This window comes from Phaethon lepturus, unplaced genomic scaffold, assembly GCF_000687285.1.
Source record: "Phaethon lepturus isolate BGI_N335 unplaced genomic scaffold, ASM68728v1 scaffold19153, whole genome shotgun sequence".
NCBI lineage: Eukaryota > Metazoa > Chordata > Aves > Phaethontiformes > Phaethontidae > Phaethon > Phaethon lepturus.
Window position 1 is genome coordinate 30,529 of NW_010527252.1, and position 26,819 is coordinate 57,347.

Consider the following 26,819-nt stretch of genomic DNA (forward strand, 5'->3'; position numbering starts at 1 on the left):
ATCTACAAACCTGCTCCATTAGCAAGTCAGCTTATTTATGGTTAATACCAGTAGCAGATATTCTCAGGTCAGCCACTTAGGACTTTGCTAATGTATTATCCATTATTCTAAAGGCTTGTGGGTCACTTGCTCAGTTTGACCAAGTAATACTGAAATTCGTCATCAGATGAAACACTACTGAATTTTTTGAGTGAGGAACACAGGTGCTGATACCTAAGGAAGAAAGAATGGTTAGTTATATACAGTAATTATGATTCTTCTGGATGTTCAGCGTATGATAATTCTATAAAGCTGCTTCACTTCAGTTCAATGTCATTTGGACTCTGAATAATGAAGTAAATTAATGCTCTTTGGTATTGCTGCTTTTCACAATACTGTGAGAAAATGGAAAGGTAGGAAAGTGGATGCCTGGGCCTCCAGGCAAAGCCACTGAAAACTCTTACAACTTTTTTGCAGAAGGATACCATGACAGAATTATCTAAAGATGAGTTTACCAAGTACATTTTTTAAAACTTCCCTTCACTTACCCTCCCTTTTTCAAAAATACATTTAATTGAAAGTATTGGTTTATAATATAAACCATTCACACAAAATTATCACCTGCTTCAAATGAACACCAATGTTCCTAACAGTTGAGTAACACGCTTCTCACAGTTCAAATTTAGATAAAAATACATTTTATATAAGTTGATAATAGTGATCACATGAGATATGGGAGGAACAAGTATGACTACAGTGAGGTGAAGGGGAGACCTTATTGCAGCCTTCCAGTACTTCAAGGGGGCTTATAAGAAAGATGGGGACAGAGTTTTTAGCACGGCCAGCTGCGGTAGGAAAAGGGGTAATGGTTTTAAACTAAAAAAGGGTAGATTTAGACTAGATAGAAGGAAGAAATTCTTCACTGTGAGGGTTGTGAAACACCAGAACAGGTTATCCAGAGAGGTGGTAGCTGCCCCTTACCTGGAAACATTCCAGGTCAGGTTGGATGGGGCTCTGAGCAACCTGATCTAGTTGGAGGTGTCCCTGCTCACTGCAGGGGGGTTGGACTAGATGGCCTTTAAAGGTCCCTTCTAACCCAAATGATTCTATGGTTCTATGAAAGAGGCAAGATCATAATATCTGCTATAAGGTTTTGATAGAAGTGTAGGTTTTTGCTTATGGATAAGTTTCCTTGTATGTAGCTATTTTGTTTCATTTTGCTTTTTATTATTTTTTTTTAATTTGGGAAATTGTGTTAACTCTTTACTTGATTCCACTTATTTCTATTGCTTAAATAATAATGTAGTTGTGAAGCTCACATTTTCACAGCATTTTGAGTTATTACTTTGTAAGCTATTCCCTGAACTAGTCTAAACTGGCATAACTCTACTGATGGAAATGGATTTCAGCCACACAGCCATATATCATAAATCTATTTGCCAAAGTAAATAAGTCAGTAGAGTTCTTAGTAGGAACAGCATATTCTTCATTTCCGTCAATCAGCTGTGCTAGTATAGGTATGTACATTCTTTATATTTTTATTTGACTGGTTTTCATTTGTTTCTTCATAGTTTTCTTCATACACGTACAAACAAAATAAATGCCAAAGTAATGCATGATATACAGAAATATAAGACAAATCCTTTCAGTGCTGTCTCCGCTTATAGCCTTCATCATAACCTTCCCGTATCCCAGACTCAGTTTATTAGGTGCTTGAAATTGAAAAAAAAGCTCTAAAACCTTAGAAAGAAACAGTATAATATTTCAGTGCTATATATGCCTTTTCTTGGCTTTACAAAGAAGTAGGAAAGTTGTCTATCATTTATTACATAATTTTCCTCACTCAAATAACTTTAGTTTTATACAGATGCATAAAACTCATTACTGTTGTGTAATTGTACTGCAGGAGTCTGTATACTACGCAGAACATACTTAGCAAATAGGGATGAAATTAATTCTAAGATTTTGAAAAGACTAACAGATGAAGCATTAGAAAAGAAAGAAGAAGAAGAAAGGTAAAATATTCTGAATATCTGAATGTATATAAAATGCACATAAGAAAATTCTAGCCTTACTTTGTGTTAAAGGCATCAGTGCGCTTATCAACAGAAATGTACTAACAAAGTACACTAAAACTAGTTGTGATGTATAGGAAATAATCCAATATGTGTTAACTTTGGGGAATATCTCATTTAGATAGTAAATATGGTGGCAGAAGTTTCTCTTGCTAAATGCATTTTCATTAGCCTTTCATTAGTCCAGCCTTTTGATGCAATGAGGCAATAACATTTCAGATGATAAAATAGATTTTTTTTGTACAACCTAAATTATATTTCAGTTCCCAACATTATATTTCCACATCTTTACATTTAATATAGCTGCAACTTGCTTCAGTAGTATTTATGTAAGTCTTAAGATGAGTAATCTTTCACTTACAGAAGAGAAATGCAAGAAATACTGACATCAGAGGAAGATCTGTCTCCAGAGGCTGCTGAGGAGAAAGGTGAAAATGTGTATCATTTGACTTCTATTTTATCTAATTATGTGTTTCAAGTCATTTAGCAATTGGGGTTTTATGCAGATTTTAAAGTTTTGATTTCCTTTTTACATTCAGCATCTAGAAAAATGACTTTATATTGCTATCTTTGCTTCCTTCACTGATTCGGGCACTCATTTCTATGTGTCATTCTTAATGGATTTACAGAATAGAGACGTGTATTAAATTAGCCACCACAGTTACAGTTTTCAATAAATCTGAAGGACAGGACTCTATATCTCCTCTAGTAACTTGTCTAAGTGGGTTATTAACTGTATTGAGGCTTCCTACTCACTAAAAAATCTGTATCCCCTCACAACTTAGAAAACATTGTTAGAACTTAGACAATAGCTAATAAGAAAATCACAAAACTGTGATTTTCTGTTCTTCCCAAGAAGCTCAGCCTGAAGCAAAGGGGAATGGAAATTATTTCAGGATTGGCTCTCTTAACATGCATTAAGAATTGCTGAATCTGGTAGCAACATACACTATGAATTGCTGAACCCAGGAGCCCAGTAGAGGTGAGGCTGCTGCAGTGCCACATCCCCAGGACCATGCAGTAATGAGTGTGAGCATGTATTCCTATTTCCCCTTTCATCTTCTACTTACTCTATTATCCATGCTTGTTCCTTCCCAATCCACTTTGATCCCTCCTTCTCCTTGCCTTTCTCAGAAATGCCTCATAATATTACAAGTGTCTCACAATCCCAAGCCACTTTTAATGAATCTCATACCCTGTAGGCAGTAATCCCCCTCAGCCAGGGGGACTCATCTCAATAGATCTCACACCCAGACAATGCCTTCATCATCCTCTTTTAATGACCCTGAGGGGAGCCAAGTCAAGGTTATGTTTGTTCTGATTGGGTTATCAGGGTTCCCCCACCTGTCATTGTTCTTCCCTTCCTTCGTGCTTATGGAGATTAGCCTTTAATAACATAACCTAACAATGTGAAAAATAATGGAATTATGTGTATTACATGAGGCTTCCCCTCTAATAACAATATTAATAAAACATTTGGGGTAAAGACTTCTTATTTCGCTTCTTTCTGTGTTGACAGAACCGCATGTTATTTTTGTTTAGCCACTCGCTGTTTCCTGTACAGATCCTACTTTTATATCAGAATTGTGCTATACTTTGTTTCCAGCAATGAAAATGTAATTGTCCTGGGCAAGAGTGAATAATCTGCGAGGATTGAGATTTTGGTGGCAAGCCATCTGTCACAAATAGGCTGGATTTTTGTACCTCAGACAATTCTGTCAATTCGCTTGAGGTTTAGAATTAATTCCAGTTAGTTTCAACGTTTTTGAACCTCAACAGTTGCAGGGCTGCACTTTCCTTTTTGCCTTCTTTAAACACTGCCTACTTTCTTAGAAGAATGTTGCTGTCTATTTTGGATCTGCTCTGCTGTCAAGATGAAGTACCATACACAAGTATAGATTATTTTCTTCCTTTGCTATGGGTTCTCAAGGTTTTTCCATCATAGCCTAAATTATCACCTATAGCCTGGAGCTGAAATTAAAAATTGAAGTGCAGGAATTCCCACTTTTTTTTTTTTTTTTTCTCAGCAGCAGGCGCCTAGACTGCCATTACTGTCTTCCTTTCAAACATAACATATTGGTTTCTGTAGAAAAATATTATGGCCAAGCTTAAGTTCTGTACTGTCAATATGTCTCACATATGCTTTCTTGCATTATCCAGCCTGGCGTTCATTTTACCTATATAGAACAAGGCCCAGGTTGTAAAGGTAGACTGAATATGCTAACATGCTTTTAATTTTTAATGAGGTAACATTTCACCTACTCTGAAAAAATACTCTAGCTTTGTAGGATTCTTTAAATTACATATAAACTTTTAAAAAATTCTACATTATAACTTTTTATAATTTCTAATAAAACACATAGCTCTTCTCCAAAGTGAATGAGTTCTAAAGTATTAAATATAAAGTGTTCTACAGATTCTCTATTATCTGTGTCTCAGACAACAAAGTTCATCTTAGTTTTGAATATCTAACTGATTTTGATCTGAGTACATCAAAACAACAATTATTAATGATAGAAGTAATAATGTCATATACACTTGTGTTCTTAACACGTGATAAGGCCTTTTTCAGAGAAAATCATGTTTTCCTACACCTACATTTGATTTCAATAATCAAATACTGACTCATCAAAACACTTCAGTCATTCTGCTCTTAGCCGGAAATCTGTTTTATTTCACTTGTAGTGCCATTAGCACATTGACTGCAGCTTTTCTCCCATGTGACATGTCTTTACAAAAATATAAATGAATGAGATGTTCACAGTTCTGAGGTTTTTTATATAGCCCTTACGGTGTAAAAATGAAACTCAGGAAAATACTCCAGAGCCCAAATCATGCCCTTTTGATGTCTCATATATCATATCATATCATATCATATCATATCATATCATATCATATCATATCATATGGGAATGGTTCAAAGCTGCACCAGGGGAGGTTTAGACTGGACGTAGGAAGCATTTTTTTACTGAGAAGGTGGTCAAACACTGGAACGGGCTTCATAGAGATGTGGTTGATGCCCCAGGCCTGTCAGTGTTTAAGAGGCATTTGGACAATGCCCTTAATAACATGCTTTAACTTGGTCAGCCCTGAACTGCTCAGGGAGTTGGACTAGATGATCATTGTAGCTCCCTTCCAACTGAGATATTCTTTCTTTTCTATTCCTTTCTATTCCTTTCTATTCCTTTCTATTCCTTTCTATTCCTTTCTATTCCTTTCTATTCCTTTCTCTTCTCTTCTCTTCTCTTCTCTTCTCTTCTCTTCTCTTCTCTTCTCTTCTCTTCTCTTCTCTTCTCTTCTCTTCTCGTTCCGTTCCATATAAATAAATGTGCATTTCAATAATTGCAATTTTTGTAACCTCAGTGGGACATTGAAGTAACCGGGATTGCTTCAGGACTGAACATATTTGAATTTATAATATTGTTTGTGTTTAAAAGGAAAAAAAATGGTTCCAGTAATGAGCAAGGTACTTACACATGTCTTAATGAGACTGAAAATAAATGGAGAAGGAGACTTTGGGTAAATTTAACAAATGTATTTAAGTGAGTTAGGAAGCGAAGTTCAATGCTGAAAATGTATGTTGAAGGTACATAAAAATTTATGTGGTAACTCTTGCTTGTAGTGTCTAGCTGAAAATAATAGCCCCACATCTTTTTTCATGTCCCTTGACACAATTATTCTGAGATTAAATTATTTTCAGGAATTTCTTGCTGTATTTCAGCATTTTTGCAGCAGCTTTGCATGAATATGGATTTATTTATACTAGGAGACACCTATATGACTTCATGAGAATATATTTCAGGCATTGTAGAAGAGCTTCAGGTAGATCTGTGGGTTTGTTCCAATCTTCCTGAAGTAAAACTTGGCATATTGCTTTCCTGCCACATTTCAGCAATGAAATATCCCATACAATTGGGATATTCACTGAACCAAAGAGTTGTCATGGTTTAAGACTTAAATTTTAAGACTGGGCAGTGAAGCTGGTGAGGGATCTGGAGAACAAGTCTTATGAGGAGTGGCTGAGGAAACTGGGGTTGTTCAGTCTGGAGAAGAGGAGGCTGAGGGGAGACTTACCGCTCTCTACAACTACCTGAAAGGGGGTTGCGGTGAGTTGGGTGTTGGTCTCTTCTCCCAAGTAACTAGTGATAGGACGAGAGGAAATGGCCTTAATTGCACCAGGGGAGGTTTAGACTAGATATTAGGAAAAATTTCTTATGGAGAGAGTGGTCAAGCATTGGAACAGGCTGCCCAGGGAGGTGGTGGAGTCACCATCACTGGAAGTGTTCAAAAAACATGTGGATGTGGCATTTCAGGATATGGTTTAGGGGATATGGTGGTGTTGGGTTGACAGTTAGACTTGATGATCTTAAAGGTCTTTTCCAACCATAATGATTCTGTGATTCTGTGATTTTCTGCACTTTATTTGTCAGCCCTGCTTTTCTGCTAGGGATTGGTCCCTTCCTATAGCAAACTCAACTGGAGCACACATATGCCTATACCTCAGTCACCATAGCTCAGGGTGGTGTGTTAGTAGAATCTCGTCTTCACTGATGTCTCTTCTGCTACTCTTGCTATTTGGGCAGAAGCTCTTGCAAGAAATAAATGGGTCGCTGGAGCTGATAATTCCAGCCATTGCCTCCTGTGTTTGTCCTTCACAGCTGTTAATACCAATATTTGCTACAAACTCTTTAATATTGATCCCCGTCCCCCCCTTTCTCATATTACAGATGGTGGAGGGTTGAATCAATACCCATCTCTTCAGCTATTGTTTTATGTTCTTGCTTTTTTATTTTTATCATTGTGTTAAATTCAGTAAGGTATTTTAAACAACAACAAAAATAATAATTAAATCTGTACATGTTAGGACATTTCCTCTTTAGTCTTTGAAGAGAAATGCTTTTTGGAATCAATTGTAATTATAACATTTACAAGGCAGTTGATGGGTGCTCAGTCCTACAGCCTCTAAATATAATTCCTTTGTTTTTCTTGGCTGGTTTGCATCCTGATTTTTTGGGGGGTTTTTTTTCTACCTCTAACTGGAGGCTTTTCAGTGAGAGAGTTTGAGCAAGGACAGTTTATTAATCTGCAGACAAGAGATAGCAAATTACTTGTACCACAAACTTAAAAGCAAGCTGTAGTGATATTAACTTCACAGTTCGTTCAGTCTTTGAGCAAAGTTGCATGATACTCAAAGCCACTTTCTGCCCTCCTTTATAAGCCAGATATGATAATTACATTCTAATACCTGTAATCACAGCATTTTGGGCAGAGAATTTTCAAAATTTGAAACAGAAAGTTTTTGAACAACTTTCTCAACTAGATCCCAAATACCTTCAATTCTTAAATTCTTTTAGTCTCTCATTCAGAGAAATAAAGGCTAAGGGATATTAGTTTAGTACAGCTATACATTCCTTTGCAGGAAAAAAAGAACAAAAGCCTATGATTAGAGCTATCAGCCTCTCTGAAAGCTCTTGTCATTTTCTGAACATCTATAAGAAAAAGGACATCTTCTTAATCTACTTTTTTAATGTCTGTTCATCTGTCTTCCTTGACCCTACCCAGCACCAGTCTTGTAAATGAAATCTCTTAAGTGTTTAGACACACTGTAAAAATTTAGACATGCTTAGCTTTTGTGCCACAGGTATTTCCATTGAAGTCTCTAGGACTATCTGTGATTAAGTTATGTATGCATGTAGGAATTTGCATGCTGACAACCTTAACAAAGTGTCTTTCATTTTGCACATATTTTTCTGCATGTCATTTTCATCTTTGTGTATATTATGGACTTTTGATTTATTTATTACAGAGCATCAAAATTTATTTTGCTTGACTGCATTCCTATATATATCAAAAGAAAATAAAGAACTAGAATAAGTGAAGAATTTTCTCAATTTGACACATGCTAAAGGTTGTGGGCTTTTGTCTGCTAAGCATGTAAGAAGATGATACTTGTTTATGAGATAAAGTTTCCTGATTCTGCGTAAATCAGAAATTCAATGTTTCCAACCTCTTTTTCATAACGTTTGTGGTTTCTTTTACAAAAAAGACACATACATAAAACAAATGTCATAATTTCAGATTTTAAAATACATTCTTGTTTAATATGATTTGTGTTTTGGGTAATTGTAACATATTGAGAAGTACTAGTGGTGTTTTATTACACTAACAATAGTCTAGGGACATAAGCAAAACAAGACTTGTAGGAAAAAATAATAGTCTTTATTGACCAACTGATACAGTCAAAAAAATTATACCACCTTCAGGTACACAAACCCTTTTTCAGGTCAGAAGCACTTTGGCCCAATAAGAGCTGCTCTGTAGAACACCAAGTGCACTCTTTTGCAAAGTCTTGTTTTTGAGCATAATGTGAGCACAGAACACGTAGATTATAATGAATGAAAAATATTCTTAGGGAAAAGCACTGAATAAAATAAAGTATCTCTCCACTTTATTGACAGTCATGTGGCATTTGATAGATGGTCTGCCTTTCCCTGCAGATCAGGTAGCTTTCTTAAAATGTGTTGGTCAGTGTGCAATATCTGAGCATTAAAGTAACTAACTCCTTTTTTTCAGGGAATCAAATATAAGTTTTGCAGTGTGATTCAAAAATACCTTTATTTCTATAGTGCCTCCATCATCCTTCAATGGGTTTGTTAAAGTTACTAATGATTTTATTTGTGCCAACAGAATTTGAGGACAATGATGAGCAGCTTCCACCTGAAACTGAACGAATACCCCAGAAACAGTCCAGTGACTCTGCAGGTTATAAAGAAGAATCTAAGCATACAGGTTGGCCTTTTAGCACATATAATCTCTCTTACTTGCTAGTATCAAGAATTGTATGCCTTCTGTTTCTGCAAACTTTTAATATATTTGAAAATTGGCTGTAAATATCATTCCTTGCCTTAACTTTTTCTTTTAAAGAAGTTTATATTGGAATAGTCAGGTTCAAGTTATTTAAACACTTACAAATACAATTAAAGACATGTTGTTATTTCCTGTTAAAAATAAGGCACCAGGTATTTGCACTTTGAAAAACAACAAAATCCCACTATTGCCTCTACTGCCTAAATACCAAATTAAAAAATGTGTACAGAGATCTATGGAAATAACAAATAAAGTGAGCATTGCTGAAATTCCAGGTTGACATAACCTCTTGTATTCAGAAATCCATGAGCACTCTCTACAGGATGAAGTGATAAGAGAGGAATCACAGGAAAATACTTTAGAAAGTTTACTTTCATGGATTGTGAGACCACTTCCCTCCCCCCCCCGCCCCGAAAAAAGAAAATGTAGAAAGAAGAAAGTACCAGGGAAAAAAGAAAGGGGGAAAAAACCAAAGAAATAATCAAATTGCAATATTCACAAACGCCTACATGCGATTTTAACAAACCCTGGTTCTACAGACCATTTTAAAATTAATATTATATCCACATTAATCAGAAATTACTAGTCCATTCCCTGTGGCAAGGGACCTTGGGAAAAATGGGAATGGATGAATTTTAACTTTGGATGTGAATGATCAAAATATGTCCTGCTAACAGCTTGCTGGATTTCACAGAGTCATGTTTTCTTCTTTCTGGTATAAGGTAAAATTCTGCAGCACATGGAACTCCATAGAACCATAAGCTAATAAAAAGGTATACGAAATCCTATAGCAGCCTTCTCTCAAAAAACACTTTGAAGGCAACTAGTCTTTAATGGAGATGGTCTGCTTTAGTTTTTAGAATATATATTTTAGATTTTAGCTACTAGAATTTTTTGAATATGTTAAAGTCCAAAAGAGAAACAAATACAACATAAACCATTTTATTTTAAATAGCAAGTTGTTAAATATACACATTTTTATGCATTAGAAAGAATCAACTTAATCTATAAACCTAACTGCTTATATTTCCATACACCATAAATCAGTACACACAATATAGGTTTGTCTACTAAGTAAGTTTCACTGTAGTATGCTGAAAATTATTTGGCAGCCTATATTTATAAGTAAGTAACGAAAAGTTTGTATAAACAAACTACATGGTCTCTTTCATAAAGACAAACGAAAATACGTTCATAATGAAGTACACATCAGTTCCAAGGAATGGAAATGTCACTGTTACCCTACATTTCGTCTTTCTGTTTATTTTCATAGTTAAACTAATGAAGAAGACATGCTGGCTTCTGGTGTCTTTTTATCAGGGTTTGAGAGGGGAGGAAAGAAGGATTTTTTCATCTTTTTGTTGCTGAATATGGACTGAGGGCAGAAAAAGCCATATCTTATACTAGCAGAACACTGGGAAAAAAGATATTAAAACCTTTCCTTCCCCAGCAACTCACTTGGAGAATGTGGGGGCAGAAAGCCTTTGAGGATTGTTTGTCTCTATGGTAACTATGCTCAGTAAAGGCAAAGAAGGCACAGAGCAAAAGAATATGAGACTGCCATATAGGCATTCCCTGTGAAAGTGCCAGATTTGGGGCTGGGGAGGATTGTTTCCTATCACCTCTGTGATAAGGAAAAGAAATTATGAAAAGCACTGTTAGGTAAACTGCCAAGCTCCTCTGAAGGAAACTTGGTTGCATTTTTAGATCCATTTATTTTTAAATCATTACTGTCTTTTCAAGTGTTTTTCTTGGCTATGTTTGTTATTTCTTTAAAAAATGCTTATATCTAATGGCAAAGGTACAGCTGCCTGCCTTACTTTAAAATGTTTTTAGTATTTTTGGTCCCTGGGACCCTGTTTGAAACAAACCAAATGCCAGGGAGGCAACGTTTTTGTCATAATAAGGTTCAAATAACTGAACCAAAACCAAATAATGTTTGGGTTGTCCAATTTCCAGGTTGTCCTTTTTCCCTAAGAATGTAATTTTTTTTTCTTTTGTTACTTCTCCCTTCTTTCCAGGGGAAAGTTTCTCCAGTTCAGTTAGGCCTGTGCAATCTATTTAAAACTCCTTAAGTATGCAGTAATTGCTGCTGAATAAGTTTCCTTAAGCCAAGACAACTCTCAGATAGAGGTAATCTGATGGAATTATGTGCCTAGAGTAGAGAGTCAAAGCTGGGACACCATTTGCTAAATATGGCCTGTCAGGAAAGGTGTGACGTGAACTGTAAGTGTTTCTGAGATTAAGCAGCTCTCTACTGAGTGGATTTGTTGCCATGTTCAGTATTCTGTCTCTGCTGATGTCAAATATTCATTTAAATCCATTATTCTGCCTGAATCTTTCCAAAGTTTCATGACCTAGTCAGAACTGAAAGGTTTTTAAAGGGCAGGACTATAAAAGATGATGTGTTGAAGGCTAGATCCAGACAGCATGCATTACTATCCTCCATACATTATTGTTTTGACTAGGGCTGTGGTTCACAAGGCAGCACGTATGATTTCTACAGTGTGAATGTGCCAGGGATAACACGTGCAAAAGGCAGTTAGTGTAACCTAGTTACTACTGGATCCTTTGCTTATTTTTGTAAAAACTCTGTTCCTAATGGAATCATCATTACATAATGCATTAGAGCTGCCCAAATTTAAGCAGATTTTACCTGGCTACATCTCTGTCTCATTTGGAATACATCACTGCAGAATGCAACATCATTAACTGTAGCATTTACACAATATCTTTTAACATAAAAAGGAAGGTATCTTCATGTTCCTATTTAGAATCATGGCAAGAGACAGAAATGTCACTGCAGGGGATAACTAATGTAATAACATACACAGAATATGTAGTTTAGTAAAATGCAAAAGTTTATAAACATTTTCAAGGAAAAATTAATTTCTAATTCAAGATCAGACTATTTGCAATCTGCAAGGCGTTTCTGCTTAGTGATACACCCTTTTGTACTTTTGTTTTATGTTTAGGCTAATAATCATTCAAATAGAGGGAAGGTTAGCCACTGAGGTGTCACTCTAATAGCTGTGTTGCTCAAAGCTGTAAAAAAAAGAGGGGAAATGCATTAAGTATTCTTTGTTATAAAAGATCACAAAAATACTTGCTAAAATGCTTGTTAACCTGTTATTTAAAAGTGGCTCAGTTAAAATGAAGATTTGCAATTCCTCTTGGGGACACCATATCAGGACGCTGTGAGGGCCAACTGCTCCCAAAGGAACAGAGACCTGGGAGCAGAGGGTGGTAATATGGCCATCAGGACAGGGCCTGGCAGCCAGGAGCCGGGCAGCTCCAGCCCCGGGCACTGGGCACCTCCCTGGGGACAGGGGCAAGCTGAGGCCTGGCTGGGATGTCAGCCCGTGGGTGGGCCCGGCTTGGCAGAGCCCATGGCCAGGCAGGTCTATGGGGAACCGGAGACCGGTGCTGCAGCGGCATTGCTGGGGAAGGGGCTGATGGCCTCGAGGGGCTGACATGGGGTCCTGGGCCATGGGCAGGTGAGGGGAGCCCCAGGGGCCTGGGCAGGGACAGCTAGGCCCAAGGGTGCCCTCAGGTCCCTGAGCCAGCATATGAATTACCATAGAGGGCCTGATTTATTTCAAATCTCAATTTATCATATATATAGTAGAGGTAAATGGGGGTATTGAGTGAATAAAAGTTTGAGAGAACAAAAGTTTCAGCCTCGTAAGTGGAAGGATAAAATTTTTTAAATCACCTAAGTATCTAAAAATTGACTGTATTTCTAGAGGACTACACATTAACACCCATAAGGAGACGTAGACATTGCAGCACCCAAAACTGCTATAGTAACCTTTAAGTGCCTGGCTTCATATATGGAATTAAGAGTTATAGAAATAGGTACAAGTAGCGAACTAGCAAGGGGCCAGCCATAAAGGAACGTCAAAAGGAGACATGTATTTGAAACCCTGCATCTTTTTCAAATTTGGCCGATGACAAAAGAATGGGAGTCCCTAATCCTAGCTCTCTGGCATTTAACTCACTGGAAGCAGGGCACCAGCTTGCTTTCTTCTAGAAGACACTAGTGGCACTGGCCTTTGATATAATAGGTAGCTTAGCCATCCAAGTCAGAAAAATTTGTTGATGTGTTCCTTGTCCTGCAGGTGCTCACATATCCCAGCTGTTACTGACACTTACAGGCGATGCTTTGGTTGGTAGCATGTTAGACAAAAGTTAGGCAGTGTCTCTACTCTGACTGTAAGTTAGTCCTGTTTCCTGCCAAATCTTACTGGTACCTAAGTCCTGTACTTAGTAATAGCATTTTTTGGACCTAGCTCTATTTTGGAAAATTAAATGTGGCATTTGTGGATTTCTTCAACAATCCACAAAGAAGAGAAGTTTGAGAGACATTCAGTTCTGGGAGGAAATACTTTGTAACAGAGCAGTCTAACTCTTCATGAGCCAGAAATTTTTTTTAATTTTTCAGGTTGGGGCAAACTCAAAATGAATGTTACAGTGCTGCAGTTTCACATGGTGAGCACTGGCCTCCTTAATGCCAGGGAGTAACCATAAAACACTGTTTTTTTTAATGTTTTGGGAGTTTGTATTTTTATGAAAATGGCCGAAGCTATTAACATACAAGGCATTAAGTAAAGCTTTCATTTTTAGTAATAAATCTCCTTTTTATGTGTAGGAAGTTATATAAGGAAAACTAGTAGTAATGGTCCTTTTTTGTAGAAATCAGTAAAGTTCTTTGAAATGGGCTGAACCTGTTGTTGCTTGTGTCACAATCTGTCCCTGCTCTTTCAAACTCAAAACAAGACAGAAACAAAAGGAGGAAAATCATAGCAAAGTAGAAAATCACTCCATCTGCTCTTCAAGCTCTTTCTTGCAGCATCATTTCTGGGAAGAGACAAAGACAGCATACACTGTGAGTCCCAGCAAACTTACAGTAATATCAGACCATTTTAGTCATTGCTCTCAACTGCTTCTCTCTCTGTTAGCTGAAGACACTGATATCAGACTTATTAAACAGAAGACAAAAGAAAAATTATAAGAAGAAAATCAGGGCTGAAAATTAAATGAGTGCAGGGAATGGGAATAACAGCAACAATACCACATTGCTGCTGCCAGAGACTGTTCATGATTTAGTAAGGACAAGGTGGTGATGGTGTCATCTAGGTACCTCTGTATCTTCTTCTAGCTGAGGCAGAACTTTGTCTCAGGACTTTCAGGGCCTGACAGTGTCTAAATGGATACTAACTGCAGCCCTAGGAACCAATGAGTATCTTTGTCCTTTTCTGTTTCTGTGTCAATATCAAGTTTTTAATTCCCTCTGCCTTTTTCAGCAAAATAGATGGCAGTGGAAGTAGCTATCCCTTTGTTATTTTGGTCTCCAAGTATGACAACAGATTTGGTATGGTTTTGTCATGTTTATCATGAGTAGTACCTGTGAATTTCTTATTTACATTAATGCATTTTCAATATCTAGCTTCTTCTTACTTTTCATGAGATTGTTAGGAGACAGGCTTGTACTTCTCTGATCTTAAACAATTGACACGACAAATTGCTCCACAATCTTAAGAGATTAAAGTATTTTCTTTCCCTCACTCATTAAACAAGTAATTGTATGCAGACATGGCTTCATTAAAGCCAAAGTTTTTCTGACAGTTTCTCAGTCCAAGTATCCACAGAGGGAAGCCATGATATAATTTTTTAAATTTTCATTTATTTTTTCACTCATATTTGTATTATTATTATTATCATCATTTATATGCTCCTTGTGCTGGAGTGTATTGACTGGCAGATGGGATTTATATCCACAGCCTTTTTCCTTGCATAACTACGGATGACTTCTAGCCTCCAGAGAAACGGGTTACACTTTTGCATCTCCTTCTTTGTACTTCTTAGAATTACTCCACACATACATACATCTGTAGCTTCATAGCACCAGTATTTGGGTTCTGTAAGTCATAGGTATAACATGCTGTTGTCTGCAATTATAAGCACATTCTTACGATCTGTATAAGTGTATACCTGAGAAAGTGCAGAGGGAACAGCACACAAAGTCATGTTCCAAGAACAGGCTAAACCTAGGCTGATGCAACTTTGCAGCAGCCTCACCATTAGTGTAAGAGAAGCTGTTGCTGAGAATCCTCTGCATAACACAGTGACTTTCAAGTATGATGCTACTCCTCTATTTTTTGGGAGGAACTTCAGCCTTCAACCCCTATATGTTCTCCCCATACTCAGTAGGATAAATAGAGGCGATACCTGTTTCTTCCAGGACGATGCATTTTCACAGGAATTTTAGCGTGCTGATCCATTTTGCTGGGAAGAGCCAAAATGTATCAACAGATGACTTATCCTAAATGGGAATTCTTAGTATCTGAAAACATCTTGCAAGACTGAAGAAGTACAAATAGATGCTTCAAGCATGATTTTGTTTGGAGTTTTTAAAGTTATTATCAATCATATAATGAGGATAACAGTATCTTTTCTTTGAAATTGGCACCAGTTCTTTTATGATATTCAGTATATTTTTAATGCAGATATAATGCATAATTTATGCCATTATCTGCTGTAAACTTTATTTTTACATTACACATGTGTGACCAAATTGTCTCTGAATATCTAACAGATAACCTCTTCATTAATTTCTGCACATTTATAACAATGCACAATTGGAAAAATGCATTCATAACTCTGAAGAGGCTTGGTTTAGTAGTTAAATCACACTAATGAGGCTTGAAAGTCAGAAGAAATTAATTCCCTGTTTCAATTCTGTTGCAGACTTGGTTGTGAACTGGAAGTATTCCAGTTCTCTGAACAAGTAGATCTAAATTTCAAGCTGTTTAACACCCACAGTTTCAGTTTCATTTAACAAGCAAAAATGTGTTCAGCATCTCTGCAAAGATTAAACATTAGATATCCAGAAATCAAGACGTTCCCATCACAAATCACTTTAAAAAGATGGGTCATAATCTCTGTGTACCTGTCTTGCCTCATTTGTTAGTTATGGATAAAGGCATCAGGTGTAATTTGTTTAAGAACTCTTATATTGCATGGTTTAGTGTTTTAGCTCACAGCTTTGGCTTTATCAGTTTAGGATTTCAGTCTTCGATACCACCTCATATCCTTGATATTTACACTGAAGTGGACTTCTCTGCTTAGTCCCGTCTTTTTCCTTTCTCCTCTTAAATCTTCTCTTTTCTCAGCAATTTTGCCATGTTGGTCTTTATATATGTGTGCCTTTGAGTAAATGAAGGTTTATTTCATGAACATACGTATATTGAGATCTTGTGCTGGAGAGGGAAAAACACCTAGTAGTATGCATTATATTTCTATTCACATAAAGAGAACATGCTCCACTTGAAAAAGAACAGTAACCTAACATGCAACCTGAACACTCCACAACAGCTTCAGTAATTGAACCTGAACCAGGTCAGAACATGAAATTGCTTCTTTGCAGCATATGCGAGTTTTCTACTCTTTTTATTTCTTCCTATACTGGCATGTTCCATTTGATGCATGACCATATGAATAGCCTGTCAAAAACTGTTAATCATTAAATTCTAATTTTTAAATTAACATATATTCCTTATATTGGTTTGCAGAAAGAGCCATTGTATTTATGTGTGCTGAGTTAAATAACCATATGCAAATTTAGTTAAGTAATTGGACCTTGTTTATTTTCCTGGAGAAGCATCAGTATACACTATATTAACATAATGAATTTGGCATTTTCAAAGTGTCTTTGTAAACTAGTAGTATAATAATTCATAATTACAGGGGGTAAAAAAGCATTAAAAAAAGTCACCATATTTAAGGAAAATAAAAATAATCCTGAAGCATAATGATAATTTTAAAATTTAAATATTTTAGAGGAGCATTGCCTTCTATATATTATTTGATTTTCAGAAATCATACTACCTGAGTTTGCAGAGGATGATTTTCCAGATATACCAGAAATGGAAATAATTAAAAGGAAGATTGACCTTTTCATGCATGACTGGCAAACAATGGAGTCACAAATCAAGCAGTCATCTCTGGTTCAGGTTGTTGTTTTAGAGATTGCTGAGCAAACTCCAGAAAGTCTGCTTAATCAAATTGTGCTGATTATGGAACGTAAGTAATACTGTTTATGTGATTTACACTTAACCTACCAAGGGGGATTTTGGAGAGCTTGTATGATGAATATATGGGGGGGCAGGTTATACAGTGTTCTGTATTACTCACATGAAGTGGGAAGAGGACATGCTGTGTTCTGTGGGTGAGCTGAAAAGCACACTAGCAGCCTTTAAGACATAGGAAGATTGAGGAATTGTCCTGGTTTCAGCCAGGATAGAGCTGGTTTTCTTCACAGAAGCTAGTGCGAGACTGTGTTTTGGATTTGGGATGAGAAACTGTTGATAACGTGATGATGTTTTGGGTTGTTGCTGAGCAGTCAAGGAGAGTCCAGCTTCTCGTGCTGGCCTGCCAGCGAGCAGGCTGGGGGTGCACGGGGAGCTGGGAGGGGACACGGCCAGGACAGCTGACCCAGGCTGGCCAAAGAGATATTCCCTACCATACGACGTCATGCCCAGTACATAAACTGGAGTTAGCCGAGGGGTGGAAATCGCTGCTCGGGGATGGGCTGTTGATCGCCGGGTGGTGAGCAATCGCTGTATTGGGCATCACTTGTTCTTGTACATTCCTTTGTTGGTATTATCATTGTTGTTTCCTTCTCTCTTTCTGTCCTATTAAACTGTGTTTATCTCAGCCCATGAGGTTTTTTTTTCTAATTCTCTCTCCCGTTCCACTGCGGGAGGGGGAGTGAGTGAGCAGCTGCGTGTTGCTTAGTTGCCGGCTGGGGCTAAACCACGACAGGAATATATACATATTTGAAATATATCTATATTTATGTATATAATATGAATATATTATAATGTCTGTACATAATGAAATATGTACATAATAGCTCCCTGAACATTCTGACAGCACATTTCCCCAGTTACTTGCTCTATCTGGGCATGTCAGGATACTGTTTTGAGAACTAGACAGAGGTTCACTAATGTACAATATTCACTGAAGTCAATGAGACTTTCAGGGTGCGTAATAATCTAATCTACCCACCTGCACAGATTGTGTTTCAAGACTGGATTGTTACAGTATTGATATTTTTCTGGCAAATTACCTTTCTTCACTTGCGTGCTCAAATCTCTTAACAATTTTGAGTACTGGATAAATAATATTAATACTACATTTTCCCTATCATTACTACAATGCAAGTGTTTTATTAACCAAAGCATCTTATTGTGCTAGCTTTATAATAAATAAAATTTGACCAACGAACAACAGGAAAAAACCTGTTGCAAACAGTAGTGGCACTATTTGCATGTGTTTGTTTAAAACTTTTGTACTACAAGTTCCCATTGAAAATACCAATTTACCTCACCAAAAAACAACTAGTAGAAGTTCCATTTTTGGAAGAAGAAATATATTAATTCCTACATCCAGTGTGAACATTTTGCTCTATGAGTAGCAGAAATGCAACAGACAGTTGGCATGGTTTGCTTTCACATATGTACTTATTTTATGGACAAAGAGAATATATTCTGGCATAGCCAAAGGAAAAATATTAAAATGGGGAAAAAAAATATTTAACTATTTCAGAACCTTTTAAATATCACGGTTGGGAATTATCTGCTGAAGACTTAGATGAGGAAGCAGAAGATCTGGCTGCTGAAGGGGAAGATGAAGTTGAAGAAGAGGAAAATGAAGATGAAGAAGTAAGCATGCTGGCTTTGTCCATTTATGCTTTTATTGTAACTCATTTATTTTCAGTTTGAACATAACCATAGAGAAATCAGCTTTTACACCTGATTTTGTATGATCCAATTTCAGCCTTCTAACAGAATGAGTATCAGCATATGTTTCAAGAACATTTTCATTATATTCCCATGTTCTGGCTGATCGTAGTTTTACCCAGCGAGAAACATAAATGCCCCATGCTAATAAGGAGAATGAATGTACCTGTTTTTGACAGATGGCAAAGAGGACTTTTATTGAAGAAACAAATGTGAACTTTGATTTCTGTCAAAAACATGAGCCATCATGTAAACATTAGGAGGTGCAGAGTCCTAATGTGCAATTCTCTGTTTCATCTCAGCTATTGATAATTTTCAAACACCCACTTTAATGAAATTAAAGGTCTAGCTTCACCTTTCTTTCATTTTCATCCTATGTTGGAAGATGCCCATCCCCAAATTTAACAGTACAAGATACCTATATACTGTACTGGAGCAGTATGAAACAGATTTTTTAGAAATTAATTTTATTGGATAAGTAATCTGACTTCATAATACCAGTTCTCATTGCCTTTTCTGAAGAGGTCTACTTCTGCACATTTAGAAGCAGCAGAAAGTGAGTTTCAAAAACACAGCAGGAAAAGATTTTATCATAGATACGTCTATCTTAACTTTGGTCTTCAATAGCTAACTATGATATTATAATTTCAAATTTAAAATGGTCATTTTTTTTCTCAGTAATTGTCTCAATAGTCTGGATAGATTGTTTTCTGACTCTGAATCTAAAAACTGTGTATTTTCGTAGACTTACATTCAGCTTACAAACTATCTTAAGAATACCATTCTCATTCAATGCTCAGTTGATGTATTTGAAATTACTTAATCTGATATATTTGATCTATTTAGATTAAGTGAACTACTGAATTCAAATAGTTTTTCAAAATTTTTGTAATGTTTTCAGGATGAAGAAAAAAATCAGGAAAAGAAAAGGCACATGGGAGACACAAAACACTTTTGTCCAGTCAGTCTGAAAGAGAACTTTGTCCTTTACCCAGGACTCCATGAACATGCAGCTAAATATCAAGAAAAGATTTATTACTTTTCAACTTCTGAGTACAGAGATAAATTTCTGAAGAACCCTGAGGAGTACGTGGCTCACAGTGAACCAATACAAGTGAGAATCTTCAAAATTCTTTAAAGCCGATAATAACAGATTAAAATAGCTGTTTTCCATTCCCATTTGTAATTGTTTATTATTGATGGTTTTTTTTAGGTCACAATAAATATATCAGGCAAGTCCTTGAAACAAATAAAACACATTGCTTCCCTAGTGATTTTTTAGTGTACTTTTAAATTAACACATTGAATTAATGATGCAAATAAAGCAGAAAAGAGAGGAAGATTATAAGGGCTTATATAATCATAAGATGTGATTAACAAATCACAAATATTGGGCGGGGTACTATCTTTAAGTCTTTTCTGGTAAGTGGAAGAAGGGTAAAAGAAGGGAAGATTTAGCAGAATTATCTAATGAGGTTTCATTTTTACCTGCTGGCATCAATGCCATAGTGTATTTGTTCAGTATTTCCAGAGAGCAGGCAGTCTGTTTGGAATAGCAGTAGAAGGCCTGGAAAAATTAAAATGCAAAATGATGTGACTGGTTTTGATGCAATTTTTACAATAATATTTTGGAAGTGAAAAACAGTAGGGGCTACACTGTAGAATCCAAATTGGTATAAAATATTCCAATTCTTTCCTATAGGCTCCTCCCTTACGGGTGTGCTTACTTGGGACTCATGGAGCAGGTAAAACTACTTGTGCACGACAGATAGCAGACAAATTAGGCATTTTCCATATTCAGTTTGAAGAATATCTACAGGAATTGATCTTACCCAAAACTAAAGAGAAAGTTGGGCCTGATTTTGATGAAGAACCTGAAGAAGATGACGATAAAATGCCAATTCTGCCAATTCTGTCACAGGAACTGGACAGCTTCTCTCAGACCATGACTAAAACTGATATTGAAAAAAGCAAACAGGTAATCAACTGATCTTTTTTATGTCCATACACAAAATAACCATTTTCAGAGCAGAATAGCAATTTCCTATAAAATTTATGCTAAATAAATAAAATTTATGTTAAAACTTATGTTAAATTATTTACTTAATGAAATGTGATAGAATGAGAGGAAATGGCCTCAAGTTGCGCCAAGGGAGGTTTGGACTCGATATTAAGAAAAATTTCTTTACTGAGAGGGTGATCAAACATTGGAACAGGCTGCCCAGGGAGGTGGTGGAGTCACCTTCACTGGAAGTGTTCAAAAGATGTGTGGACGTGGCACTTCAGAACATGGTGGTGTTGGGTTGATGGTTGGACTTGATGATCTTAAAGGTCTTTTCCAACCTTAATGATTCTGTGATTCTATGATTCTGTGATATGTGGAAACAATAGTTCCTGACAGTGTTTTCTTATGAATGCCACAAACATTCTTCAAAACATTTCCAGGAATTATGTATAGGTTTTTTCTAAACAGTAGAGACAGATGCTAAATGGGGCAAAGGAAGACAAACTGAGGGAAAAAAAATCAAGGTCAGAATAATAACGAAAAGGTATGGTTTCCTTCAAGTATTTATACTACGCAGGTTCAGTCTGGTGAATGTGCTCCAGCTGCACAAGAGTTTAGAAATGTTCACCAGCAGTGCTCTCTGCACTCTCTTGGGGCAAAGGAATAGAATGCCTCTACCAGCCCTTCAGTGTGATCATACCTTGTCAAAAAAACAGATATATTTCTGTGTTCATAAAAGGGTAAGATAGTATATTTTTAATACAGTAGGTTTTGTAATCGGGATTGTAGTGTTGTCTTTGCTTATTAGCAGCAGCTTTAAACCAGAAAAACTGTTAGGTAGCATCAAATATGCCTGCTAGTTTAAAAACTGCTTAAAATAGCTGGATATTCATGGAACTGGTATAATAATTCATGAGTGATAGCTTTCAGAAAATTAGTTCTTTTTCCTAATCAAATTGAATACTGTCTAAAAGTTGTTATAAATATACATTCTAAAACCTATCTCTTACAGGGTGTAATTTCCCTGAACAATAAACATTTACATAAATGTTTATCAGGAGAGAGTGATTTCTTTTATTAGACAGTGATATATCGGGAAAAACAGATGAGGTTTCAATGCAAATTAATTCTTCTTTACACAGCAGTGGATATGGTAAAAGCCTTTATTGTGTGGAGAAGTCTCAACACACAGGTGCACAGTACATAAATCTTTCAAAAAATACATAGTACAAAGACATTGAAAATCTACCTCCTATACAATACAAATAAGAGTTTATCCAACTCTCAAAGCTTCAGGAAGAAATAAGTTTCTGCATCCCATTCTAAGAGCCTTTTTTTGTGTGTGCTCCTGATACCTGCTATGTTCTTTCAAGTTATTGGTCATCAAAGACCTTCAAAGACTTCCTACAACAGGATCTAAGGAAGCGTGCAGGAAGGGAAGCAGGCTACAGAGGAGGCATACAGAAACAAACTCCAGGCACAGTATTAGGAAGATGAGCACTCCGATGCAGGTGGAAACTAGTGAGGGATCTGAAGAGTAGCAAGAAGAATTTCTATCGGAACAACAGTAGCAAAATGAAGACCTGGAAAATATGAGTCTGCCAGTGAGTGGGGAAGGTGAGCTTTTGATGAAAGACACTGAAAAGGCTGAAATGCTCAATGGCTTCTTTACCTTGGTCTTTTCAAGTACAGTCTGGTCTGTGGCCCTCTAGGTCTCTGTGCCTAATAGGAAAGCATGAGTAGGGAGTGGTACTATGCACAGCGGAATAGGATCAAATTTGGGATCATATATGTAATCTGGATGTACACAAATAAATAGAGTGCATTCACAGGTGCTGAGGAAACTGCCAAAGGTGCATTCAAGGCCACTCTCTATTGTCTTGAAAAGCGGGGGAGGTCCCTGATAACTGGAAGATAGTGTTCCTGATGCAGTAATACAAGAGCAGGTAACATTGGAAGCAAATGCTTCAACACAGATGGAGTACAGATCAAAATGATGGATGTCAGAACAAAAATTCAGGTTTTCATTAGTTAAATCTAAGAGGCAGTTCTTTTGGCAAGTCAGTTTACAACTTGGTCATCACAGCCAAAAATGTGGCAAGTGTTCCTGGCACTGGTGGTTATGGCTGGCTGCCTCAGTTTTATTTTTTTGGCATCAATACATGTCTTACACTAAGACACTTCTGTTAGTGTTTTTTCCTCATCATCTTTTTCTCTGCTGGTAAACAATCTTCTTCTACATTAGTATTTTTTTCTCACACTTCTTGTACAGCACTTTATCTGATAGCATGACCAAAGCACAGCTGATGCAACTGCAGTTCTGTTTAGAAACCCATTCACTGGTCCATGCACAAAACTCTAGAGGATTATTTCCAGGGTTGTGAACTCCCTAAGCACTTCTATGAATATGACTACGAACAGACCGTCTGACTGTCCCAGTTTCCACTGACCCCACTACCTCTGCGAAATAAGTTCATTTAACTTCATTTGTATCATTCTCTTTCACTTTGGAACAAGACATTAGAAGCATACCTATCATAGCCTAAGGTAAAGGTCAGCTGTAATATTCAAAGCAAAAAAGGCAAACAAAACATACCATGCAGTCTGGGAATTTAGCAAAAAGATATCATCCGCATTGTTTTAGTACGTGTCAATCAAAGCCTTCACAGCATTGACAGGTCTGGGGAGCAACATTGTCCTTTGAACCACCGCTGTGCAGGGTGTTCTCTTTTCTGTACCTGGAATATACATCTTGTGTTTCTTTCATCAGATGCAAATGCCATTTCAAGATTTCATCTGCAGTGGTGATGTCAGTGATACACTTTTATATGGGTTTTACTGTTTTCTCCCACTTACACATTTCTTTCAAGATGCCTCTGTGTTACAGATCTGGCTACCACCTTGCCTTCTTAGGTATCTGTTATGCCATACTAACATCTTTTAATATATACACTAGTGCCTATGTCAGGCACTAGAGAAAATATTACTCACACTCACACTACATCAGGTCTGTGGCTTCCAGCATATTCTCGAGTTCTTTTGGCTACATTATCAAAATATTGATATGTTGTCTTTTATCCAGTATACTTGTAAAAATGTGTATTTTGATATTGTGACTGATGTAAACTAATCTGACATCACCAAATGTATACCCTCTTTTCATTCTTTTTTACTATAGTTTGTGTCAGGAAGCCATTTTATGAGAAGTGCATCCTCAGCTATATTAATCCCACAGTGTTACATATTCTGGACAGTTTTTCACAAGAACCTAACAGATAGATTTGGTATTTGAATGCTCTGCATTTTTCTAGTCATTAATACTTTTACTGCACTGTAGAACAATGCTATCTTTCTGATTTCTGGTGATGTGCCTATATCCAGTAACCTTGCATATCTTTCTTTGACATCTTTCTTTGGATTGCATCAAAAGATAAAAGTTGCTTTTAAAAAGTGAAAAACCATTATGATATAGAGCAGATAATCTTCCAGCATGAGAACATGTATAACCAAGTGGAAAACTTCTTGTAGGCAATTAGGAGAAACTGTGATCATTTCAGTTTCTATTTCTCTCAATTGAGCAGATGTATAATTAAATACTTTACAACTGTGCTTGGGTTTATGTTTCATTAAAATTCATATAGCAGCAATTGCCCCAACTCTAGCGAACTACCCAACCCCAAGCACGTGGGAAATATCCCAAAATGTATAATGTAATACAGTGAAATGTGGCAAATGAGTTTACTTTGTTTCTGCTGGTTTAAATCAAATGAAGACGGTACATTACTAAGTCAAAAAAACAATAAATATGTCGGGTAGATCTTTCTTTCTTTCTGTTGTGTTTTTTTTTTTTTCTTTTTCTTTTTTTATGGATTTTCTTTACATAAAGGAAGTGGAGTTAACCGATGAGGAAGAAGCAATCAAAGCAAATCTAATGGATAATGAGGCACTGCCTCCAGAAGTCCTTGATAACATTGTTCTTGACTGGTGGAGGAAAGAGCCATTCCGGTAAGTGTAATCAGATTCTTGAGAGTATTTCAAAGCTTTTGTACTAGTTATGAATCATGACCTACCTCTCAGTCTTGGTTTTGTTGCTCTATTTTGATTGATATTTTGACAGTAATATAATGTCTCATGTGCTCTACACAGGACTGGACAAAAGTATTTAGTGCACTTGAATTGGATCAAATCTCCTGAACAGCCACATAGTTTTTGTGGGCTTACAGGATAGATATGTAAATAAGCCTGTTATGTTTTCATGTAATTAATAAACATGGAGAGCTGGAATCCAGCTGTAACTATTGGTTTCCATATATTGTAAACATTGTGTGGAAAGCAAAGATAAAGTATCTGTGGCCTCCAAAATCACAGAGAATCAGGTTATCTTGTGCATTCATCACAATCTGTAGTCCAGTGATGTATCTGCAACAGACTTCCTTTCATATCAGAAAGTACATCCATAACACTGCGATAAATGTGGATTATTGCTGCATAAATAAATAAGGTCATTGACTCCTAGAAAGCAGACTGGCTTTTTAGGATGTCATTTCAGCAGGGAAAATCCCTTTTTCCCTGTCCTATCTCTTCCATCCATTTCCATCCAGATCATAGCTGCTGGCAGATTTGACCATTAGGTTTCAATTCCTAACAGTATGATAAATGCCTTAAAAGAATAAACAAGATCCTCAAATAAACTTATATCCTGTCAGTCTACAGATAGGGGACAATGTTCCCTTAATGATGTAAAAATAGAGAGATCAGTTTTAGGAAAAAAGAATGCACCAAGACAAAAAATTACCCAGCATTACACATAATACTGCAATATTATATTATATAAATTTAACGTCATCAGGGACTGTATAGCAGAAGAGAACCTTTGTCACATTATACATTGTGATTGATATCCTTCCCCCAATTTTTTGCCACAGCATCCAGGGCCACCTGTTCTTCCATCCACTCCCACTCCTTGTAGCTTCTTTGGTTACCTCAGTTTTACAATGTATCCTATTAAGGTCTAAAGTAATAAAGAGAAACGTGAACTCGTTATTAATACAACATTCAGCATTAAAGAATTACTCATCTAATTTGAGACTGTAAGAGCTACAAAAAGCCATAGAGCTTGCCAGACATATCTGACCCGTTTTTAATATCTGCAGGAAGGGAGATGTAGGTCATGCTGAGTGGCACTCATCCTACACTACAGAAGAAACTGTCAGGCATTTCTGAAAAAATGAATTTTCAGGCAACATGCTTTCTGCGGCAAATGTTACCAAAAGAAAGTTTGGGGCAACTTCTATTTTTTTGAAAGCAGTGGCTAAGAAGTACTGTTTTTAGAGTCACACAAGCAAGACTGAGGACACAATTAATTTTGTATTTTTTAAAGTTATTTTAAAATAATTAATGCCTGCACATTAAAACCTCAGAATAAATACATTTGTTAGCGCGCTGATTAAAATATATAGTGAAATATCAGTTTTACATTTTCAAAAGATAATACCTGAAAGTATTTTAAGTTTACTCTTAACATACACATAAGAGACTTTTAAAATTTTTTTCAGATTAATTGCATTTTCACCGTGTTGCACTTTAAACCACATTGTGTAATGATAAATATCTTCTTTTCTAATTAGGTCCACAGGATTTATACTGGATGGTTTCCCTCGTACTTTAGATGAAGCCCAGTATTTGTCAGAACGAGGACTCTGTCCTGATGTTGTGGTTTATATTCAAATAGAAGAAAGTGATGTTCTTGAACGTCTTTTTCCTCCACGTCTGAAAAAATGGAAAGAAAGACAGTATAAAAAAATGGAAAATAAAAAGAAACTGAAAGACCTGAAAGCAAAAATAAGGGTAAGTTTGCAGTCATTTCTACTTTCTTGTAATTTCAGCAGCACAGGTCTGAACATAGATTCTAAAACTCCCAGAGCAATGAAGAGCACACAGAGAACAGATATGGGAGCCAGTAGATGCAGCCCCACACATTCACAGCATTCCCAGATTTACCATAGGAACCAGAAAGAATTTAGGGCTCCCTTCCTCCTCTGTGCAATTATTTCATGTAGGAGTTTAGATATCTCACAGCCCAAGAAA

At 36.5% G+C, this 26,819-nt stretch overlaps 1 protein-coding gene across 1 annotated transcript in view; it reads left to right on the forward strand.

Moving 5' to 3' along the window:
* Nucleotides 1-26,579, forward strand: part of LOC104617895 (adenylate kinase 9-like) — a gene marked incomplete at its 3' end in the record, with an annotated part of 55,823 nt that extends 29,244 nt beyond the window's left edge. Inside the window, exons 16-23 of the mRNA XM_010283332.1 lie at nucleotides 1,886-1,994; nucleotides 2,418-2,482; nucleotides 8,742-8,843; nucleotides 16,800-17,006; nucleotides 18,534-18,649; nucleotides 20,430-20,705; nucleotides 24,619-24,737; nucleotides 26,360-26,579. Of these exons, the coding sequence (XP_010281634.1) occupies nucleotides 1,886-1,994; nucleotides 2,418-2,482; nucleotides 8,742-8,843; nucleotides 16,800-17,006; nucleotides 18,534-18,649; nucleotides 20,430-20,705; nucleotides 24,619-24,737; nucleotides 26,360-26,579 (1,214 nt within the window). The remainder of the gene's footprint in view (nucleotides 1-1,885; nucleotides 1,995-2,417; nucleotides 2,483-8,741; nucleotides 8,844-16,799; nucleotides 17,007-18,533; nucleotides 18,650-20,429; nucleotides 20,706-24,618; nucleotides 24,738-26,359) is intronic.
* Nucleotides 26,580-26,819: the final 240 nt, after the last annotated feature.